Below are 23,011 nucleotides of genomic sequence, written 5' to 3'. Positions count from 1 at the left end.
AGAGATTTATTTGAGACTCAAAAAGTGCAAGCTAATAGTCGAGAATTAGAATACCATACGCAAAGCTTGTGGACGTTACGGGCGTAGCGGTAGCGTTCGTCACTGAACAAGAACCCTCAAACGGTAAGCGTAGGATGTCAGTATTAGGCTGATGGCTATTTAAGGGGGGACGCGGGGATCAAATCGCGAAATTCTCGCAAAAAAACGAATTTTGGATAAGGGCAGATTTGGATTCTGCATCACCATTTCTATCATATCTAAAAATATTTCCGCCGAAAACGATCTCAAAGTAAGCTTAAAAAATGTTTTTCTGACCGCGGATCGCAAAAAGCTGGCTGAAATCTGCGCGAAAATGGCCCATTTCTGAGCGCGATACTTCCGCGCCTTCGCCGCCGCTCGCGGAAAGCTTGGTGTCACTGGAAAGCTTGCTTCACCGCCGTACTTCTCCCGGTGAAACCACGACTCTACGAGCTAAGATAAACGCACAAACAGAAAAAATGCGAAGGCATCCGCGACGCCTTAGACGCGCACCCATTGGTCGCTCCTGTCACGTGGTACTGAGCGCGCTCTGTGAGTGGCTGCTGGGACGCGCTTGCTTGCGCTGGTCGTCTGCTCCGTGCACGCACGTCTGCTACGCACACGCTGGCGCACTATAGTTTGCGAATCCCCTGCCGATACGCCGATACGGTCGCCGATACGCCAACTCTTCTCTAGTGCGAGGCTTAGCGCCCGCAATGGATCGTCGCGTGGACCGGAAGCGCAGGACGAAGTACCGGACGAAGTACGCTTACGGGAAGCGTAAACGCAAGCCTCCTGTTGGGAAAACGAAGCAGTCAGCAGCGATTGAATCAGACGAACCGAGTACCGCGTCGCCACCAAGCTACGTGTCGTCGGAAGCCGACACCTGCTCGCTGCCGATGCTCGGCAGTGAGGCCTATGACGCGGGGCCGTCAACTAGCCGCGACGTTGCGGTGCGGCCCGAACGCGAAAGAAGTTTCGTTTTCGCTGCGGCGGGTGACGATGCGGTGCCGGCTGTTCAAAGTGACGGTAAATCGACGCCTGGCAGTGACACTGTAGACCCGGGGCCATCAACTAGCCGCGGCATCACGGTGCGGTGTGAACGCGAGAAAAGTTTCGTTTTCGCGGCGGCGGACGACGACGTGGTGCCAGCTGTCCAGGATGTCGGCGATCGTTTGCCTCAGCGGAAGCGCACCGTTCAAATACACCTGGAACCTCGTTTCGTGTCCTCGGAAGGCGCCGAGAAGCAAGCCAGCAGTGTCCGCGATGCACTTCGCGAGGTGTCGGCAACGGAGCGGAAGTTCGGGTTCGCGCAGCAAACGGAGCAAACATCGGCAACAAAAGAGGATGAGTTCACCCTAATTCAGGTTTCTGCCATGAATTCCCTAATAGGACCTGCACTCTGCCCAAAATGTTGTAAGAAGACTTTGTCAGTGCAGCATGGGACAAAATTGGGCCTGGCAGTAAAACTGGTACTTTTGTGTGCTTCCTGTGGCCCTATTCATTCACCTTGGTCATCCAGTAGAAAATCCGAAGGAAGGGCTTTTGAAAAAAACCTATCAGGAACACCTAAAAAAAACATTCAAACCAGGAGCAGAGGAAGCTGCACAAAACATCTTTGCAGATGCTGTGCTTGCGGTAAAAGACGTGTACAGTAAGATGCAGCCATCAAGCCCAAACAACATCACAGTTGTGTATGACGGCACGTGGCTTACAAGAGGCCACAGCTCACACATTGGGGTAGGATGTGTTATTGAGTTTTACACGGGGCTTGTGCTGGATTGCACAGTCCTTTCCTACTTCTGTCTTGGGTGTTGTCAACAACCAGCAGAGAGCGACCCCAACTTCGTCACTTGGGCTGAGAAACATCAATGTCAGAAGAATACTGATGTTGGCTCCGGACAGATGGAAGTGGAGGCTGCTCTGACACTTTTCAGGCGCTCTGTCAGCAGGTATGGCCTCCGCTACACCAACATTATATGTGATGGTGACAGCCGAACCTATCTTGCTCTGTGCAAAGATGAGGTGTACGGCTTCATACCGCTGACCAAAGAAGACTGCGTGAACCATGTGCAGAAGAGAATGGGCACCGCTCTCCGCACACTGGTGACAAGAGCTAAGAAAGGGGAGCCATTGGGTGGGAGAGGTGGACTGACGCAGGAGTTGATTAAAAAACTGACCAGCTACTACGGGTTAGCCTTGCGAAAACACACAAGTGTCCCTGACATGCAAAGGGCCGTGATCGCCACTTTTTATCACGTCACGTCCACCGACGACGAGCCTCACCATGAGCTCTGCCCACCTGGCCCTGATAGCTGGTGCAAACATCGTTCAGCACAGGCCAAAATGGAGCCAGCACCACCTCACAGGTATAACCTGTCGAAACGTGTAGCGGAGGCTCTGCTGCCTGTATACCAACGTCTCTCTGACCCGCAACTGTTGGAGCGATGCAAAGGCAACAAAACTCAGAATGCGGCGGAAAGCTTGCATTCAGTTATTTGGTCCCTGACTTCAAAGGACCAACACGCTTCAAAAAGACCAGCAAAGAAAACGAAAAGCACGCAGTGCAGAAAAAATGAAAGAGAAAGGACGTAAGAAGACCCTCGCAAGCAAAGACACAAAGTATTACAGTCCCGGGGCATTTTGATGGACCTTTACTGACTGTTCAACTTTAACGCCAGTTTTCTCAGAAACGTGTTTTGACCCCACTGTCCAGCTTGCCACGATGCTTGCATGACTATGGCTTGACGGATTTTTATGTGGTTTTTTGCATTGTGTTCCTCAGTGAATTTTCTATGTCGTGACGTTTTCATATTTGTTAATTACTACCTCAGTATTTTTACTCCTAAGCTAATTTCACATTATGATAACGACCACATTTACAAGCATGTATACAATGTTCTCTGTAAAATAAAAACAGAGTCATAAAAATATTTGCAGAATGTCACGACATCAACCATCCCAATGGCTAAAATATAAGAGCAACTATAGGCTTCTACCATGTTTTTTTGTCACACCAGGCTTTGGGCAAGTTTGGTAGTACACTGATGGATAAAAAAATTTATAATGCCAGAACTACTGGAGATAGCTGAATGAAACTTTGTCATTTATCATTTAGCGCAGTTTCCAGTAAGCATGCCAAATTTCATTGCTCTACGACAAAAACTAAAGAATTTCACTTTCGATCCCCACCTCCCCCCTTAACAGAATCGTCGGCAGTTTTTCCTTCTGGAGAAGTAAAGTTTACCATCGATCCCAGTCTTAGGCAAACGGCAGGCCCAACGTGTCTTGGCGGCTTTCAGCCGCCGTCACCAGTAGCAATCACAAAACTCGTCGACTCTGAAGGGCCTACCAGCGGCCCTGTTGCCGTTATTTAGTGCATGATCTATCACTTTCAACTTGAAAACAGCCGCGTGGTTTCAGTATCGCCCCTAACGTGACAAGACCGACACAACATACAAAACACGCCGTGATGCGCAGTTGTCACTTTGGCTTGGCTTGGATTAGATTGAATCTCCGTGAATCTCCATGCGCGCTATCATCATCAATGGCGGGAACGAGCAGACGACATTATTGCAGCAATTTTCGGGGGTGCGATACTTACTCGATGAAAAAAAGAAATCGTGTTTTTGTTGGGTGATGTGGGGGGTGCGAGAATCATGCGAGTGCGAGGATTACGCGAGTAATTACGGTATTAATCATCATCATCATCATCAGCCTGACTACGTCCACTGCAGGAGAAAGGTCTCTCCCATGTTCCGCCAGTTAACCCGGTCCTGTGCCTGCTGCTGCCAATTTATAGCCGCAAACTTCTTAATCTCATCTGCCCACCTAACCTTCTGTCTCCCCCTAACCCGCTCCCCTTCTCTGGGAATCCAGTTAGTTACCCTTAATGACCAGCGGTTATCCTGTCTACGCGCTACATGTCCGGCCCATGTCCATTTCCTCTTCTTGATTTCAACTATGATATCCTTAACCCCTGTTTGTTCCCTAATTCAATCTGCTCTCTTCTTGTCTCTTCAGGTTACACCTACCATTTTCTTTGCATTGCTCTCAGTGTGATCGCGAGTGTGCAGGCACATGGCAAAATTATGTGGCGGGCACGGTAACTACGAAGCAGATGGTACTCAAATAAGCCTGTGGCAGAATGCTTGGGTATATGGCATCATTTGTAGAAGGAGGAGGAAGCAATATTGAAAGGTACTTACAGGATTAATTGTAAATTCTAGGCTGCGTGCAGCGCTATAACATTTCGCTCACCTGGATTTCAGAGCCCCTACTACTGATCGGCTGCGTTTTCTGACCCTGCTCAAAAATGTTGGGGGACCCCTTTAACGGCAGGTGAAGCCAGTCTTTGTGTTCTCCCGTGCTACATTTTACCAGCTGCTGTGTTGTTTTTTGGCTGCTCACAGCATAGCTTCAATAGGACCCAATGTATTGGGTGGCCTGTCGTTACGTCACTTAGGATCATTCCCATATGATGACTTGCAAAATGGGGCCCCAAAGCTGGAACAGGGGGTCATGGAGAGTAGCCATGTCACACTTGGCAGGGTCTGGCGTGGGTTGACTGTTGGATTTGTTGCACAGTGTTCTGTAGGAATCACCTTTGTTTCATTTTCAATTGTTGCCAGCAATAGCGAGGCATTTGAAAACTGTGTTCGCTACTTGAAGATGGTGTTATTTGACATTGTGTGAAATGCACCCGTAACGAAAGCAGTGATATCTCGCTCCACGTGCACAGGTGGTGTTTGAGGACGAATCCGAGCGGACAGCCAAGCGCGAGGACATCTATGTCGAAGGAGAAGAGCTCCCGAAGCGGGTCAAGTCTAGGTTGGTACGTATTTGGGACTGCGGAACGCTACCCCACCACTGAGGCCGTGCCCTCCCTCTGCCTGGCACTGGTCCTGAAGGGTTCCTGGTGGCACTGAGTTTTTACCTCAAAAAGACGGGCACGTGGAAAGCGGGAACTAAGTTGCGGATTGCTTTCAAATAGGTGGTGGAACTACCTGTAGGCTTAGCGCTATTGTTTCTACTTCTGCTCATTAAGATCATGGCCCAAATAGATTGTGCAGAGGCTATTGCTGCGACTCCAGCGTGCAAACTGATTTTGCGTAGCATTGCTTTTTTTTTTTCACCCTTTTTGTCGTTAAGGCTCAAAGGGTTAAACAGCTAAGGTTAAGTGGCTTCAGGTGCGTACACATGCAGCAAAAATGGCAGCAGTGCTCCCTTTGTAGCACCTACGAGCAGTCATATTTCATTATTTTATGAAGCAGTGTGGGTCGCAGATCTCATACCCCAGTTATAGTTCCTTCAAAGCATGGAAGTCCATCCAGTGATTGCTGGACAACATTAGGGCCGGGTTGATTGGCGAAAAATGGAGGGTCCTTGCCATGCAGTGGGTGTAGTCAGGCTGATGGTGGGATTCTTGGTTGACGTGCGCTTTGAAGGGCTTGTTAAACGACACATCTAGAGGTTTCGATATTGACGCCGTTCCATCGGGTATAATAAATAAGTCGGTGTCGTTACGTAAAAGACGGTCCTTCACTTCCTCACTTGTGTGGCCGTGGAACGAGGAAAAAACGAGCATGGGCCTCTCTGCGAGCATCGCATCGTGCCTCTTCACTCAACCCGTCTTGACGCAGTCTATGAACAAGTCACTGTTGATCTACGCGTTCTCGTGTGCGCGCACCACCACATCGGCAGGCAAAGGAATCTTCGGAAGCCTTTTTCTTTTCAAGGTGATGTACGGTCGCAGCTTCGTGCCGTCGGCGAGGGCACAAAGCAAGTCTGTGCAGCGCAGTTTCATGTTCCTGCCGGTCAACACGCTCACCGAACTGCTACCTGCAGTAATGGAAGTGCCGCTTCAATTGCTTCAAACAGCCCCAAAAGAGATATGCTGCTCTAAACATCAATTTTTCATAGTAATTGCTCCAAACCTGCCCCAAAGTGGCACTGAGAGAACGAGAAGGACAAACTTTAACTGTTGAACCAGCTCATACCTAAGTCCTTAAAAAACTGAAAAGAATCTGTTCGAAGAATCTCCCAGTACAGTCACCGACGAATCTTTCAGACTTAAAAAAAAAACGGACTTGTTGGACGTTACAAATGAACCGTGAAGGTTCCGGTTGCACTTATGCATTTTCGTGACCTATTTTTGCGGACGAATTTATGTACCAAAGTTTGATTTTCTGGACTAAATCGGCCGTTTTGAGCGATGCCGCTCGATTTTGAAAGCTGCCGTGTCGGATTTTTTTTGTTGAATTGGTCGAGTCTGGCTTGCAGTGGCTAGATGTGTGGCCTCCAAGATTAGGAGTGCGCACAGTTTTCCCGTTTCGGGGGCCTCGTCAGATCTTTCTTGGCTAGCAAAACTGCAAAACCTTTTTCTTTTTTTCATTTCAGTGAGCCTCATCATCATTATTAATACGCCTGTAGGTTGTTTTTCATTTCTGGGCGTTTGTTTTTCTGGTTGTCGTTGCGCACATGGTCGTGTCATTTTTGTGCCGATTGTGTTTTGAGCCATTGTGCGGATCACATGCTAGCTGCTGTTTGCGGTGGCCCAGTAGCACTCCGTGGTCACACCCGGGTTCGATCGCGGCCGCGGCGGTAGTGTTTTGATGGTGGCGAAACGCTAAAGGCCCACGTACTGTGTGATGTCGGCGCAGCCAAGAGAAGCCCAGACTGCGTTGTGTGTTACACCGAACAGGCGGGAGGTTGCATGCATCCTTTCGCGGCCGGCATCAAGTTTTGTTTTGCGTGGTTCCATGTAGCCACCAACTTTGCCACCAGCAACGTTACCGTAGCTCGAATAAAAACCAAGTTTGCTTGTCCCCAAGAATAGCATGGAGCATGGCGTTATTGGGGATTTTTCTTTAGGCTTTTCTTATCGGAATAAACTTCATTTTCACGGCATGACCTTTTTTTTTTTTTCGGAGTACTTTGCGGTTCCCGTCAGGTCTGAAAAAATAGGACGGCTACTGCATGCTATTCTAGTGCGCGTCATTAAAGCAAGCCCTTCCTTCTTCAGAGTTGTGAGGTGATAGAGGAAGAGCGGACAAGCATGCGTAGTAAGGGTGATCACCCCGCACACCGGATAGAGCTCGACTTGAGCTGCTTCGCATCTTCGCATGAAATTAATGGCTCTTATCTCATTTTGTGACAACAACTGGCATATTGAGCATATAGCTCATTTGGCTGTTTTTTTGTTTTTTTTTCAACTAGACTTGCAGGATGGTATGGCGAAATTTGAAACTTTTATTTCATATCGATTATCTAGTGCTTATTTGGCAACAGTTATATTATGGGGCTGTGGTTACTTCTAAAATGTGGGGCTCACCTCTACCGGTTTGATTTGATTTCTGCTACAAATACTAGTATTTTAATTATATAGCTCATTTCACAGCACATTTTCGATAACCAGCCAATTTTTTCACTTATTTTCTTTTTGAAATTTACATTAATTGTTGTCTTTTAAGTATATAATATAATGAATAACACTACTTTCGATCGTGCTTTGGCTCTAAAACAGTTCATTTCCTGCTACAAAGCTCCGAAAAAAAAAAAAAAAAAAGTCACTTCCATCACTGGTTTTCTCAATCGTTGTGTTCAATGGCATTTCAAAATAAACCAGAGCTTCATCGGCATTGCCGGTTCACAAGAAAATGTAATCGTGCTGCTTTCTCAAGCCAGTTACACATCTCTGGTCCTTGAGCAGCTTTACCTCGTAAGAAGACGGCAAGCCCTGACATATTGTAGTCCATTTTCTGACAGAGCCCTTGGCGCTTCATAAAGCGGTGCAGCCATCCACGGTTCGCACGGAACCCATGAGGTAGATCTACCTTCCTCGACAGTCTTCGCGCTTTCACTTGGGCCATATCAGTCGATAAGGCGTCACCCCTGCTTCTCACATCTTCGATGAACTTTACTAGCTCCGCCTCCAGCTCAGGGTAGGCGCCGGTCTTGAGGCCACGAAATTATTTACAGTCGCGGCACCCGACTTGTAGGTTGTCCTTCTTCTTTTTCTACAGTCGCACGCAGGACTCGTCCACATCGTGCAGTCTTCCCGCTTCGCGACTTCTGAATTCCTCGACGACGGTGATGATCTCTTAGCCTTTGCTGTGTGGTGAAGGACTGTCGCCGGACGCTACTCATGGTGACACACAGATCGACTTAGTCTTGGCGAACGGTTCGAGATGTAGAGAATGGGTGACACCAGCGAGGCAACGAGTGCTTACACTCGGTGACAGCTCTGTGGAAGCAACAGAACTGAAATGCGTGCCTGCTATACCGTGCCAAACAGTAGTACTTGATTTACTGATAATATCTGATTTGTCTCGCTGAAATAAATACAGCTTGATTTTTCATGGAACCCAAATGGTTGTACAAAGTTGTAGGTAAGATACGGGTATTGTTCACTTTGCAAAAATGCCTTCCCTTTCTTTTCATTTCTCAGATAGCACCACCTTTTCGGCAAGCCCTTTGCCAAAGTAAACATGGCGTTTGTCACGTAGGGGCATGTGGAGGGTGCTGGAGGGTCACTCTGCGGTGGCAAACATTAAAAAATATATACTTGTAATGTGACAGTAAGGTTTACACTGAACAATCGAATTGTCTCTCCCAAATGTTTTTCTAAACACTCCAACGATGCAAGCAAGGGAAACAGAGATTACCTGCAAGCTGCCATACTGTGATGTTATGTTTGGGTTCAGGATTCGCTCCAGAAAGAATGATGCAGCACGCAAGTGGACAAACACACGTAGGACATCTTTACACACACGACAGGACTCAACAAATATTAAAGTTACATTTGACATAAGGGGTGCTACGCGAAATAGTCAAGCAGTAGCGTACAGTTTTTTGTCGGAGCCGATGAGGTCGCCAAGTCGAAGACATCGTGCGTAAACCGTCTGTCCGATGCCGTAGCTCGGTTCTTGGTCTGGCCGCGTGAAGTCCCGGAGGTCCACTCCGCGGCAGTTGATGCCGGGACGATGCGCCCAAGGGACCCGCTCCACGGTGGGCGCCCTCGGCCTGTGCGTGCTCGTGGGCCGAACCCTGAGTGTGCCCGTCTGCACACAGCGTCAAGGCCTTGGCCCGGCCTCGTGCACGTTCCCTGGCCCGATCTCCTCGTAGCGGAACAGGCGGGAGCGCTCTAAGTCGAGGCAGCAGGAGGTAGGGCTCCGGGTTCTTCGATGGACCGGACGCCCAGCGAAGGATAGCCCAGCCTTGGAATTCCGGCCCTCGCGCACGGCCCATGCACTGGTCACGCCGTCTCGAGGCACGCCGCGCACACGATCGCCGTCCTCTTCGCCACCGCACGGCACATACGCAGTTCGCCACCGCACGGCGCACACATTCAAAAGGATCGACGCACAAGTCGCCACCGCACGGCGCACTGTTTTGTTTTTTGTATATTTTAACCCCGCGCGCCATATATTATAACACATACTACTTGCGGAGCAACACGAATTTGCAGAAACCGCCTCCGTATCCCTTTCTACACTGTTGATTGGCTTCACAGCACAACACGCATTGCTGTGAAGCAGTACTGTGACAAAAACTTCTTGTATTATTTGCACCCCCACTTCGCCCCTGGAATTTTCGCGTTTTTGGTGCGGGTACCTACTTTGGTACCATAGTAGTGGCAAGGTGATTTGTCTGTCCAAAAAGACCCACTTGCCGTGGCTGTAGCTGCTGAACCATGCTGGTTGTTTATGAACTGTTCATTGAGTGGTCAGTTTGCACGCTGGGCAGCGGCACACTCCTGCTTGCAGTCTTTTAGTCTTCTTCACTCCATGAAGTATGTGCGGCTTCTGGTAATAGCCGCGTTTTCTAACTGTAATAACCACCACTGTCGTTATACCTTCGGGTGGAAAACAGCCATTTGACTGGGAGTATTCACATGACGTCAAGGATGTTATATTGTCGTCCTAGTCACAGCCTCAAAAATGTTGACAAGCAGCGTTGCCATGCTAGTAAATATTTCACTAGTTCTAATGTTTTGTCGACAGCGACGTGATAGCGACAGTAATAGTTCATCTTTTGTTGATTTTGCATGAGATAGTGTTGCTTATCTCTAATATATGTGTAGCATAGTCGTGAGGAACGTTAAACATATTCTAGTTAATTTTTGCAAGTTGCCTTTATAAAATATCGGATACAATAGCCATCTCCATACTGTAGGCAGTATTGAGCAATAATTCAGGCAAGTCTTCTAGACTATTAGTAGAACCTTGTTAGTTCATATTGTAAGGGTCCCAGCAATTTTTTTTTTTTTTTAGAAAAATGGAGCATCATTGAATATAGCAGCTGGTGATATTAGCCACTTTTCTGGGCTGATACTTTACCGTGCATTTAGGGGGGTGGGGGGGATCGATTATATAGTGCAAGAGAGATCGTAGGTGGTATAAGAGCTTTTGAATTGTCAAGATTCTGTTGTAAATCTTGTGAAGCATGCGGTATTTTTGGTAGGGTATACAGTTGAATTTCACTTAACTCAAACCTAAATATAACAAAGTTGCATATTACAGCAAAATAAGTTTGTTAGATTCAAAAATTTTGTTATAACGGTATATTTTCAACCCCATGTTCATTACAAGACTTTTTTAGTTTACTTCGTTATAGCTGATATTTTCTTATATCCAGTTTTCTCGGTATCAGTATATAATGGCATTCGAGTAATTTCCGGTATTGTTACTGCATTTCCGGTATTGTTACTGCATGGCTACCATGACTTGCTCCATAGGCCTTAAATGGGAGTACTACTATTGTACTTAATCTTTTTCGTTTAAATTTCCACAGAGGATTTTTAGCGGATTCTAAGGGATTTTGGATTCTGTTTTAGCAGAATCCTATCGGGAGGCATCAGTGACTTCAGGTGAGTGGATAGAGGTAATACTAGGCACATAGCGTTTCACTGCACTACTTGTGCAGCATTGTGACAGTTTCATTGACGTCAGTGCATACCACTAGTTGAAAGGCACCCCACCCAAGAGCAACAGGGAAACAGTTTTAGCCTGGTGTGTGTCACGTTATGCCTTTTCACATAGCTGTAATGCTGGGATGGTATTTTGTACCAGTTCACTTAGTAAGGGGAGGGGGGGGGGACTGTCCTTTTTGGCTTGTGCCGATCGGTTAAGAGATCTCGGATGGCAATTGCTGCTGGTCCACAGGCTCTCGAGGCATAGCCAATCGGAGAAGCTGAGATGAACTTCATCATCATCAGGCTGACTTCGTCCACTGCAGGACAAAGGCCTCTCCCATGTTTTGCCAGTTAACCCAGTCTTGTGCTTGCTGCTGCCAATTTATACCCACAAATTTCTTAATCTCATCTTCCCACCTAACCCTCTGTCTCCTCCTAACTCGCTTGCCTTCTCTGGGAATCCAGTTAGTTACCCTTAATGACCAGCGGTTATCCTGTCTACGCGCTACATGGCCGGCCCATGTCCATTTCCTCTCGTTGCTTTCAACTATGATATTCTTAACCCCCGTTTGTTCCCTAATCCACTCTGCTCTCTTCTTGTCTCTTAAGGTTACACCTACCATTTTTCTTTCCATTGCTCGCTGCGTCGTCCTAAATTTAAGCTGAACCCTCTTTGTAAGTCTCCAGGTTTCTGCTATGTAGCTAAGTACCGGCAAGACACAACTGTTATATACCTTCCTCTTGAGGGATAGTGGCAATCTACCTGTCATAATTTGAGAATGCTTGTCAAATGTGCTCCACCCCATTCTTATTCTTCTAGTTACTTCAATCTCGTTGTTTGGCTCCACGGTTATTACCTTCCCTAAGTAGACAGTTTTTTACAACTTGAAATGTACTATTACCTATCTCGAAGCGCTGCTCTCTTCCGAGGTGGTTGTACATCACTTTCGTTTTCCGCAGATTAATTTTAAGACCCACCTTTCTGCTCTCCTTGTCTAACTCCGTAATCATGAGTTGCAATTCGTCCCCTGAGTTACTCAGCAATGCAATGTCATCGGCGAAGCGCCGGTTACTAAGGTACTCTCCAATAACTCTCATCCCTAACTGTTCCCATTCTAGGCCCCTGAAAACCTCCTGCAAGCACCTGTAAACAGCATTGGGGAGATTGTGTCCCCCTGCCTTACACCCTTTTTGATTGGTATTCTGTTGCTTTTTTTATGAAGCACTATGGTAGCAGTTGATCCCCTGTACATTTCTTCCAGGATGTTTATATATACTTCATCGACGCCCTGACTCAGCAGTGTCTGCATGACAGCTGATATTTCTACTGAATCAAACGCCTTCTCGTAATCTATGAAGGCTATGTATAGTGGTTGGTTATATTCTGAGCATTTTTCTATTACCTGATTGATAGTATGAATGTGGTCAATTGTTGAGTAGCCTGTTCGAAATCCTGCTTGTTCCTTTGGTTGATTGAATTCTGATGTTTTCTTTACTCTGTTAGCAATTACCTTTGTAAATAGCTTGTATACTACAGAGAGCGAGCTTATCGGCCTGTAATTCTTCAAGTCTTTGTCATCTCCTTTCTTATGCATTAAGATGATGTTGACATTCTTCCAAGACACTGGTACTCTTACCGTCAGGAGACACCTCATAAACAGGGTGGCTAATTTTCCCAACACAATCTGTCTTCCATTTTTCAGCAGATCTGATGTTATCTGATCCTCACCAGCAGCTTTGCCTCTTTGCATGCTCTCCAAAGCTTTTCTGACTTCTATCATTACTGGTGGGGTGTCATCTGGGTTACTGCTAGTTCTTATAGTATTAAGGTCGAGGTTGTCGCGGCTACTGTACAGATATCTGTAAAACTCCTCCGCTGTTTTAACTATCCTATCCATATTGGTAGTTATTTTGCCTTCTTTGTCCTTTAGTGCATACATCCGATTTTTGCCTATCCCAAGTTTCCTTGTCACTGCTTTGACGCTTCCTTCATTTTTCAGAGCGTGTTAAGTTCTCTCCATGTTATACCTTCTTACATTGGATACCTTACGCCTATTAATCAACTTCGAAAGCTCTGCCAGTTCTATTTTGTCTGTTGTACTTGAGACTTTCATGATTTGTCGCTTCTTAGTGAGATTCTTTGTTTCCCGGGAAAGCTTGCCTGTGTCCTGTCTAACTACCCTGCCTCCAACTTCCACTGCACACTCGGTAATGATACTTGTCAGGTTATCATTCATTGTATCTTCGCTAAGGTTGGTTTCCTCACTAAGAGCTGAGTACCTCTTCTGACGAGAGACTCTGAATTCATGTACTTTCCCTCTCAGTGCTAGCTCATTGATTGGCTTCTTGCGGATCAATTTCTGTCGTTCAACAGAAACTGATACGAGTTGTCTCCGAGTTGTCTGAGATGAACTTATCTACCCCCTAACCTCATTACAACGTACAGGGATAAAATGAAATATGGGTTATAACAAAGAAAACGAAATAGTCTTGTAATAGCATTACAAATAATCTTTGTACTGCATTTTCAAATATAACAAACTCTGTTTTTGTAATATTCAGATTCATTGTAATGAGGTTTGAGTGTACTTACTAGTGGGCTCATATGAAACACCACCCCCAAGGGCTCAGTCTAGTATGATAGCGCAGCTTCGTATCTGTCGAAGCTGTGAAGGTTGCATTTCGAACCACACTGATTGGAATGCTTAATTTGTTATAGAGCACACTGAAGTGGCGACCAGACATTCAAAAAAATGGCATGGTATGGTCAGACGCAAACGGGTGTTGCATTCACTGTAATGCTAGCGCATTTTAAAGCATTGACAGTGACAAGAGCAACACGATGGCAATCCTGGCCCTTCTTCCTTTCGCAAATTAAAGTTGCCTGGTGCATGATCCTCTTAACATGAAAGATAATACTATTGAATGAAGATCCAACTGCGAACATCATTTCTGACTTTTAATTTTACAATTCACAAGTTTTCAATGTATAGGTAGTACGAAACAATTGGTGTGGCAAACAGCATGCTACCGGATGCCACCTTTCTGATCTCTTACAACTGGTCTTGCTATGAGGCGTGAATCGATCAGCATCACTTTGTCTTGTCCTGTCACTTCACATGACTGGAATGCGTCGGCCAGCTTCTCTCTGAAAATGGGCTGGTGGTAATTTCTTTCTTTTCTCTGTTTTGTTTTCTCCCTCATATGCTGATGTCATGAAAAGATCAAGCTGGGCAACGGCTGTGTGAATGGGGCTGTATGTGTGCACGCCAGGCTAACACTCTTTTATCTGCGGCACAGTTTATATCAGAGAGCGTAACATTTTTCTGCGTGTCTCAGCGTGCACTTACGCCTTTTCTGGGCTGCAAAGGTTGGGGGATCGCTCGGTGCATGGGGCACGATTTGGTGGCTTCTCTCTGGGGCTGCACTTGACGGCGGCTGTGCGCAGTAACTTTCACCGACGAGAGACGCACAGTCCCTGGGGGAGGGGGGGGGGGTTGTGCCCAAGTGGTGGGGTGTTCCGCTTTTTATTCAGAGTGTGTGCGTGCCTGTGTGTGCCTGCATTTGTCAGTTGGGTAGTGAATGTTGCTAGAAGTGCACATTTGTAGTTTGCAGTTGCTTTAGAACGGGGGTCTCAAACACGTGTCATGCGGCCTGGGACCTGCACATTGCTATGTTTGTCCCGTGTTTGTTTTTCATAAGTACCGTATTTACTCGATTCTACCGCGCCCTCGATTGTAACGCGCACCCGATTTCCACCGCGAAAAAAAAAAACGTAAGACATCGATTGCAACGCGCACCCATTTTTTCTCGCTGGCCCGCACGATCACACCACTCGAAAAAACGACTCCTTTCGGGAGCGTCTTCCATTTAAATATGAGGTACGGGCGAAGCTTGTGCCCATCTGACGTGTAACAGAGCATTGCCGTCACTGTAGTTTTACCGTGGACCGATGTCAGCACGCGAACTTGCTTCGCCCCCTTCTTCTCGACGGTTGTGGTGCCAGGCATGTCGAAGTAAAGAGGCGCCTGATCGGCATTCCTGATTTGCCCAAGCAGGTAGTCGTTGTTGCACCGCAAGTTTAGGACGAACCTCTGAAAACTGTGAAACTTTTCATCGTACTCCTCCGCAAAACTTTTCGCATATGCATGTTCCCCTTCGGAAGGAAAAGCCTTTCCTCTTCATAAAGTTAGTTAGCCAGCACCTGCTCGCTTAAAACTGGCTCCGCATTAGACATTTTTCTAAGACTAATTGCACAGCCCGCACTTGGAGCAGTTCTGCCGTCACGGGCCGCTGTGCTGCTCGCTGCTAAAGCACATACTCGCCGAGCAGCTCTTTAATTTGCGGAAACCGACCCTGCTGTGGTCCACTGAAGCCTTTGCGTAAAGCTTTGCCGTCGAAAATCTTCTGCTTTTGTTTCCGCCGGTCCCGCACGCACGTTTCGGGAACTCCGAACGACCGCGATGCGGCCCGATTTCCGTCCGTTTCTGCACACACGATGACTTTTCTTTTAAAAGCGGCATCATGGTGCACTCGAGTTTTTGGAGTCGGCCATTCCACGCCGTCGATGCTAATGCACTACTAGATCACGAATTCCTCAGCACACGTACGAAGTACCGCACATGAGAAACACATAGGCAGAAATGGACGACGCGCCATGCCGACGCACGTAGGGGGCGGCCATTTTAGATTTGCCGATGGCAATAGATTGGCCGTAATTTTTTGTTCGTACTCGATTCTAACGCGCATGCGATTTATGAACTCGCTTAACCGGAAAAAAGGTGCGCGTTAGATTCGAGTAATTACGGTATGTCATGTGCATGAGCGACACGGGAACAGTTGGTCTAAAGCACTGTCATCGCGAGACGCTCGTGTGGTCACCATGCATGACCTTGAAACAAAAACGGTACTTCAGATTTGGCATCCAGGTTTCACCCATTTTGTCGATCGGTATCGACATTTCTTGTTTGAATCCTGGCCCCAAATCTTCTCCAGAAATGACCCGTATGTGAGATATGTTTTTTTCAATTCAGTGGTAGCATTTGCTGACAATGTAAAACTTAACACCAAGGCTCTCCCTCGCACCCTTTCGCTCTTAACTTCTTCCCTAACCCAGCCCCTGTGCGATTGAATTCTGTGACTGCAGCCTGCTGCATGGGACAAGTTTGAGACCCCTGTATTGGAAGGGTCCAGAGCACCTTTCCGAGTTTATAACTGAACAAGGTACACAAAATTGTTTCTAAAAACATATTTGCTGTTGTCAGACCTTTTCTTAATGAATTATGCGCGAGTATTTAACCGAAATATGTAAGAGGTTCAATTTTTTTCAAATAGGGTAGGTTACTGGTGCACTTGTGGCTGTAACTGATCTGTATGATGGTAAAGCAGTTATTGTTAATCTTTAGTGCCATCACAAAGGTAAGATGCTGAAGAATGCTTGCACTTAAGAGCCTGGCAAAAGGTTACTCTGCAGCAGCAGCAACAGCTTGCTTATTTACACTTGTTTTTAAATGCTGATAGTGGCATTTTATTATGTATACTGTATGCTACGGGTTATTGTGCATGCCTGTTTCTTCCAGCATAATTCACAGTGAGTTATTTCAGACGAAAAAACGTTCCTGTATCGGTGAATAAAAGCAGTACACTCTAACCTCGATATGACGAGCACGGTTGTAACGAAATATCGGTTGCAACGAAGTTGATGTACAATAGTCTAGCAACAGATGCAATGTTAAAAATTACCCTGATAATGAATTTTTGGATATAACACTTATTTCTGTGTGAGATGTAACTTCGTTGTAATGAGGTTTCAATGTAGTAGCATTTATGAATGCTTCCATAAAATGCAGCTTTGTGCTCTACTTTGCCTCAGAGTGTGGCTTTTGTCACCTCATTAACTGGAACTAACAGACAATAATTCATGATGTAATAAATGTGAAGAAAGTAGAGTAGATCAAAAGATAACGTTCCACTGGGCGGGACCGAACTTGCGGCCTTCGAATAACGCTTCTGATGCTCTGCCAACTGAGCTGCTGGGGCCTTCGTTCGATCGTCCACTTCATGGGGTACTGTATATGTGCATTTACAACTGGGAGTATCCAAGACAACAAGTGTCGCTGGTTAAGTCCCTAGCAGCAGCAAGCTATTTTTTCGTCCACTTTTCTTTATTGATGTTAGCATTATGATTACTGCGCACAACATTCCCTATACCTTCCTTAACTTCCTTGTCTGATAGATGTGATTAGTTTTGTGTGGAGCAAAGAAAAAAACTAGCCCTTTGAAATTTACCTTCCTTTGTTCTTGCCATTTTGTCGCTCACGAAAGCTGTGCATGTGAACCATTCCTTCGATCAGTTATAGCCTAAGAGAAATTAAAGCTTCATTCTCAATTATTGGTCTTCTAACCAAGAAGAAACCTATATTTATTTCCTATGTAACCTCTTCCTAATGTTAGGTAGATGCGAATTACTACCTTTCATGATTCACCAGGCATCGCTGCAGTGCCCCGACAGTATAGAATGCCATTGGGTGCACCAACGTGCGAGAACAGAGGCTGCACTTACCACTTCGATGTTGGATGTGTCGGCTGAAAGGATACTTGGCTGAGTGTGTGGAACTTGATCTGGTGCCAGTCTTGGTTTGTACAGTTTGTGCGTCACGTTTGGTCCATCTTGACAAGCCTCCGCACTGCCGAGAGTGCATAAGCTATCACGATCGTGTTCGTCCGCTTCAAGTTGCATGGAGCTGAGTGTAGTGACTCTCCGCCCCGGCACTCAGAATTTGTACCTTTGGTAACAGCTGCGAGCATCGCGTTGCGGTAAGCTGAAGTTGGGAAGTTATCTCTCTCTTTCTCTCTGGCACATCTGATCCTTGTTGTCTGGCCTTTTGGTTTGCAGCACTCAAAACGAGCTGCACCAGCATTTCACTTCAGCTAATAAATTCATCATCAGAATATGTGTGCTCTCACCAAGTTGCTCGCAGAAGCACCCTCAACAAGGCCACAGGGCTAGTAACACTATGGTTTTTCTTGGTGGCAGCTCTCAAATGGCATCTGAACTGACAATTCGTACGCCTGGTGGTTTCTGCTAGTACGCAAGTCCACAATCGAACACCTGGTATGCTTTTGCGCCGCCTTTATGCCAGCCGAGCGAGGGAGCTATGTATCCCAGGTGGTGCCTTGCTGTAAATCTCTTCTCTGAATGGTAATGACTTTTTTCTTCTCTTTCGGCTCTAGTTTTTGAAATGGCTATTCTTGCCAGCTGTGGCGCTTCTTCTTCTGTTCCAAATGTAGTAGATTTCACTGAGGCTTTCCTTCATCGATGTTCTGGAGCTAGGCTTTTTATGCAGGCTGGAATGCCGTTGCAGTTGGCTTGTAAAGGTGCTCACTTGATTGGATATAAAAATACTAAGTTGTCCCAATGCTGCTGCAGTTTGCTAGTGTGCTGTCTCGTAATTTCCACGATATTGAACCCCGTCGCTCGTATTGAACCCCATCCTTTGCGGCAAAGCAAGACAGTGATGCGTAGAGTTTCTCACAAAAATACCTAGAGAGAAATCTGGCCCTAGTGAGCTGCTGGATGCAAGGGAATGACTACGTGAGCTTCGAACTTGACTTGGATTTGTATCGTTCACGTAGTGCCCGGACACCTCGAAGATGCACCTGGCTTTAACGCTTTCCCTGTGTCAAAATGACTGAAACAGCACATAATAAGCTGTCTATTTTTGTCATTGCACAGGACCGTGTTTTGTTTAACACTGGAAACTTCTGTCTTGATGTACAATGTTACGAAGCGTAAAAAGTAACCAACGACTGCTAATCTTGGCAGACAGACGACAAAGCGAGCGTTCCCTTTCCACTTCATGTCTTCTCTTTTGCTGTTTGGCTGTGCCATCAAGGTAAGTGGGCATTTATTTTAGAATATTACACACGTAAACGAGATTAGCTTATAACAGCTTTGTTTTAGAGAAGCTCTATTTGCGCTAAGCGTTTATACGCTTCCGAGACGAAACCTCGCTCCACACCATCCAACACAAGCCTCGCAGACACGCATATTATAATTCCAAGCGCTCCCAATGGCTCCCCTTGAAAAATTTTCATCGACGGTGGCGCCAGATTTCTCTAGGTATTTTTGCTCGAAACCCTATGGAGTGATATACGTCACAGAGCAAGTTGATCCAGAGCAGCCAGCCTAAGCATCGGCAGGCTCCTGGCTGACCTTAGCAAAACGGGACTTCAGCTGATGGACTTCTGCTGGTGGAATTTGTTTTTCTCGTCTGCACCCGGTTCCGAACTATCTTATTTCGCTAGAAGGCCTTTGCGCACTTTTGGCCTAGCCCAAGCACTGTTGCATTAATTAACTGTGCTAATCTGATCTGCTTTCTTGCACGACAATCGTCACCGGCTCCTGCCCACCTGCAGTCTGAAGCGACCGAAAGGCAGCACATTGACTTGTTCCAAGAACAGCCGGTGGAAGGTCGTCGCCGCCGGGCCCTCAACGTACGCTACATCGACGACGACATCCTGCTTCTCTGATGAAAGAGGTAGTACGTCGTCGTCATCGTCATCCGCATCACCCGAGCAGCAGCAACAGCCACTTCGCTGCCCGCCCCTTTACCTGCGGCGGGAGAGTACGCCACCGCTAGCCACTGTAGCCAATGCGGTTGCCACAGCGCCCGTCCTGCAGATGTCCTGTCGGTGATGACAACGCGGCAATGAGTGTGTTGGCCGAGAACACTGGGAGCCATTGAGGCCTGAACAAAAAGACAGTGTTGTCATTGTGTGTGCGTGCGTGTGTGCGTAGCTGTGAACTTTGCAATTGCATAATGAACGGTAGTGTTGGGTTTCAGCTCTGGACATTAAGTGCAACCCCGTTACAGCGAGATATAGGTCATTTAAAGGCACAGCATCATAGCTACAGTGTTCAAACACAATGTATTAGTGTATGTGCCTGCTCACAGCACCTATGTTGATGAGCCAAATGAACCAGTCTCTCTAATGATCTGTGAATCGCAGTTATTGCCCACTTGTGCGATCCTGTGCGGTGTGCTTGTTTTGCCGCATTCGCACTCGTCTATAGGAGTATGTCAAGGGCATGTGCCAGCACTGTATAAATTTGGCTCCTCCCATGACACAGTGCATTACCTTATTATACTAGTGCTAGCGTGTGTCCTAGTTGATTGTCATTGGCAAGGACACCTTGTAGTTGAAGTATGCAGAAAGTAGCACATTGCCCATAGAGTCTGCCGAGCTTTTTGCCCGGTAGCCTCGATGAAAACAATGACCCACCCAGATGTTCACCAGGGCTGTAGTTGGCGTGTGCGCATCCCTGAAAATGTCCTCATGGTGCATGAGAACTGGAATTAAATTGATGGTCATCAATTTTCGGTTCCGTGTTCCATCAGCGTAGAGATATGTCATTTTGATTACTTTCTAGTGTCAGCAACTCTTACTACTGACATTTGAAAATATCTGTTAATCAATCTGTTATAGTAGAAATATGTCCCGCGCATTGGCAGCCCCGTGGTTCTCAGAACCACGGTTATGTCCACACGAGCAAACATCTTCATAACCATAATGGCGCTCTGCACGCCATGTTTGTGGTGGCAATATTTGGCTGAATGATTTTATTTGTTCACTTAAGGTTTTTCTTTAGTTCGTTGTAAACTTTAGCAGGGCTGTTTAGTAGTACATTAAAAACTGCAATGTTTTGCAATGTCAGAACAAATATGGGGGATAATCAGGCATTCTGTGTCGACAATTTTCATGGCTTAACTATCGGTGCAGACTATCGCTGTGTGTAGCTGCTAATGCTACTACACTAATTATTTTTGGTGTGCATTCTGTTGGACAGCATGACTATTAGTCTAAAGTGAACTTTAAATTTTTGGAATTCTCTCAGCCAACATTTACTCTGAGTGTTTGCTTAGCCAACTGTCGTTCCCGGCTTCGGCCTGATATGCCCAAAGCTCATCCTCTCTGTCCAACTTGCTTTGAACTGTCCGATTCTTTCCTCTTCCAAGCTATGTTAGGCCAGGTGATGCGATGTTGCCATTTGTCACACAACTCTCACAACCTCGTTCTACAATATAACAGTGCTCATTGCTGCCACAAGTGCTGTTGGCAAATTTGGCCGTAAATTTGATGGCAGCACAGCTCATTATGATAAACCACCATTTAAGGGATCCTCTGCCATCTCTCACGCCGTGTCAGTGCAGAACGAGTCTGCAAACTCCCGTTTATGTCTGTACGTAGGAAAGCAGGTTGTGTCCCTTCAAAGAAACCTTAACCCACTAAAACGTTGACCCGTATGGGTAAACGTTTTAGTGTAATTTCACCTTGTTGCCGTGGTTTTCAGATGTCTCTTCATCATCGGGAGATTTCACTTGTGCGGGACAAGTTGCGGCAAAGTGCAGCATTTGGTCAAAACTGATGACATTTGCCAAATTGCGTGCAATCTTTCATATTTACTAGATTCTTGAATGCGTCGTTTTGTTTGATCTCATCGTTAGAAGTCTGACGGCATATGTTTTTTGTTATTTGGCTTTCAGTCAGTTTTTGTTGTTAATTTTAAATTTTCTTTGTTGTCGAAAACATAACTGTGTGGGGTTTGTTTATCTCTGCATATTCATGAAGACATGCTTCTTTCATTGCCTTGTGTCGTTGAGCATGTGTCTGTCCCTATTGGAACTTGGAAGCCTTGCTATGTGTTCGTGCTTTCTGTGTTCTAGCACGAATCTGTTTTTCTTTTACGGGTCTCTGCTTTGTCTTGTTTTACGGCGGTAATCACGCAGTCTCCTTCACTCTATCCCTCATCTTCTTTGTTTTCAGCAGTAAAGTTACTGTTGGGATTTTACTGTGCATTTCTAAAAGGGTGGGCAAAATTGGCTGTTGTTATCTGTGCACGGTTATTTTCTTCTTCATAAAATGGCATCCCACATACCACTGCTGTAATGCATTTTACTCTTGGCTGCTAGCAGGTAGCTGGAATGAGTACCTTATCCTGCGTACTTTTGCGCACTTCGATGCACCATTACGTTTGTTTGCTCTCTTGAGCCACGCGTAGCATATTTTAATGTGCCGTAGAAACACGACGGCATACACAACGCGTAAGGTTTTGTTTGGTAAAAGGGGTGGGTGAAGTGGCCTATGTTCTAAGCTCGATAAGTGTCCTATGTTCTAAGCTCGATTAGTGTACCACTTTATTTCGTTGTGTAAATAATTTTTCCTCCTTTCGATTTTTTCTTTACATGGCAGAGTACTTGTGGTGTTCACAAATTTTCTCCCATGCTAAATTGTGCGTGTGCGTATGAAATGTGTGGTATTTAAACGGTGTTCGGTCAACAAGCACATGTACAGAAGCATATTTCATGTGTAGAAGAAGAATCGTATTCACAAAAGCCATGACACAAGTCCAGAGCCACGACATTGCGAGATCAGAAAGTTTACACGCAGGACAGGCATCCTGTTTACCTAGCGGACATTCATGTATAATGTTTTGCATCTCTGTCACCTCCTGTAGTTAGAGCAAAGACTTTATTTCATGTTTGATGACAGATTATTTATGAACACCTGCCTATTTTGGCCTGTATTATTGCTTGCCAGCCAAATAAAAGTCGTGTTGTACATAGCATTGTCTTATGTTTCGAGTTGCTGTAAAGAATGCTGTATAGAATGAATGGTTAACCTTTCTCGGCAAAGAAGAGAAGGCTACCGACCCCAAGTGGGCGTGCGCCACCACTGAAGAATATAATCCCATGATTGCGTACGTTTTTTTTTTTTTTTGTGAGAAAATCATTTTTAAAAAATTGCATGATGTTCTACGAGATGGTCTTTATAAAGACACGCATGCACCAAAAAGGTTTTTTTTTTTTTCTTTGCGCAGTCAGTGATGATTTTGCACGTGTGAAAACGTCGCAACTTTTACATGCACCCGACAGTCAAAATGGCGTCTTCGTCTTTAGGTGAGCGCTCGTCGCACGCCCCCTATCAGCTACTCGGACAACTCGACGAAGAAGCTTGTGACGAATTTCACTTGCACAGGTCTTGCCAAAAGCAGACATAAATGGTAAGCAATGTTAT

At 46.0% G+C, this 23,011-nt stretch overlaps 1 protein-coding gene across 10 annotated transcripts in view; it reads left to right on the top strand.

Moving 5' to 3' along the window:
• LOC119180681 (lysine-specific demethylase 4A) overlaps positions 1 to 22,559 on the top strand; it is a 73,726-nt gene extending 51,167 nt beyond the window's left edge. For 7 of the 10 annotated variants that reach the window (XM_037431808.2, XM_037431806.2, XM_037431804.2 and 4 more), the window contains 2 exons: positions 4,760 to 4,848; positions 19,352 to 22,559. In XM_037431808.2, the coding sequence (XP_037287705.1) occupies positions 4,760 to 4,848; positions 19,352 to 19,631 (369 nt within the window). In that variant the 3' untranslated portion in view covers positions 19,632 to 22,559. Of the gene's footprint in view, positions 1 to 4,759; positions 4,853 to 10,812; positions 10,889 to 19,351 lie in introns of all 10 variants that reach the window. The other 3 variants (XM_037431807.2, XM_075875317.1, XR_012886488.1) reach the window with 2 other exon arrangements.
• The last annotated feature ends 452 nt before the right edge of the window (positions 22,560 to 23,011 follow it).

The sequence above is a fragment of the Rhipicephalus microplus genome, chromosome 10, assembly GCF_043290135.1.
Source record: "Rhipicephalus microplus isolate Deutch F79 chromosome 10, USDA_Rmic, whole genome shotgun sequence".
Classification (NCBI taxonomy): domain Eukaryota; kingdom Metazoa; phylum Arthropoda; class Arachnida; order Ixodida; family Ixodidae; genus Rhipicephalus; species Rhipicephalus microplus.
The sequence above is the reverse complement of the archived record's forward strand: the minus strand, read 5'-3'. Positions and strand labels throughout refer to the sequence as shown.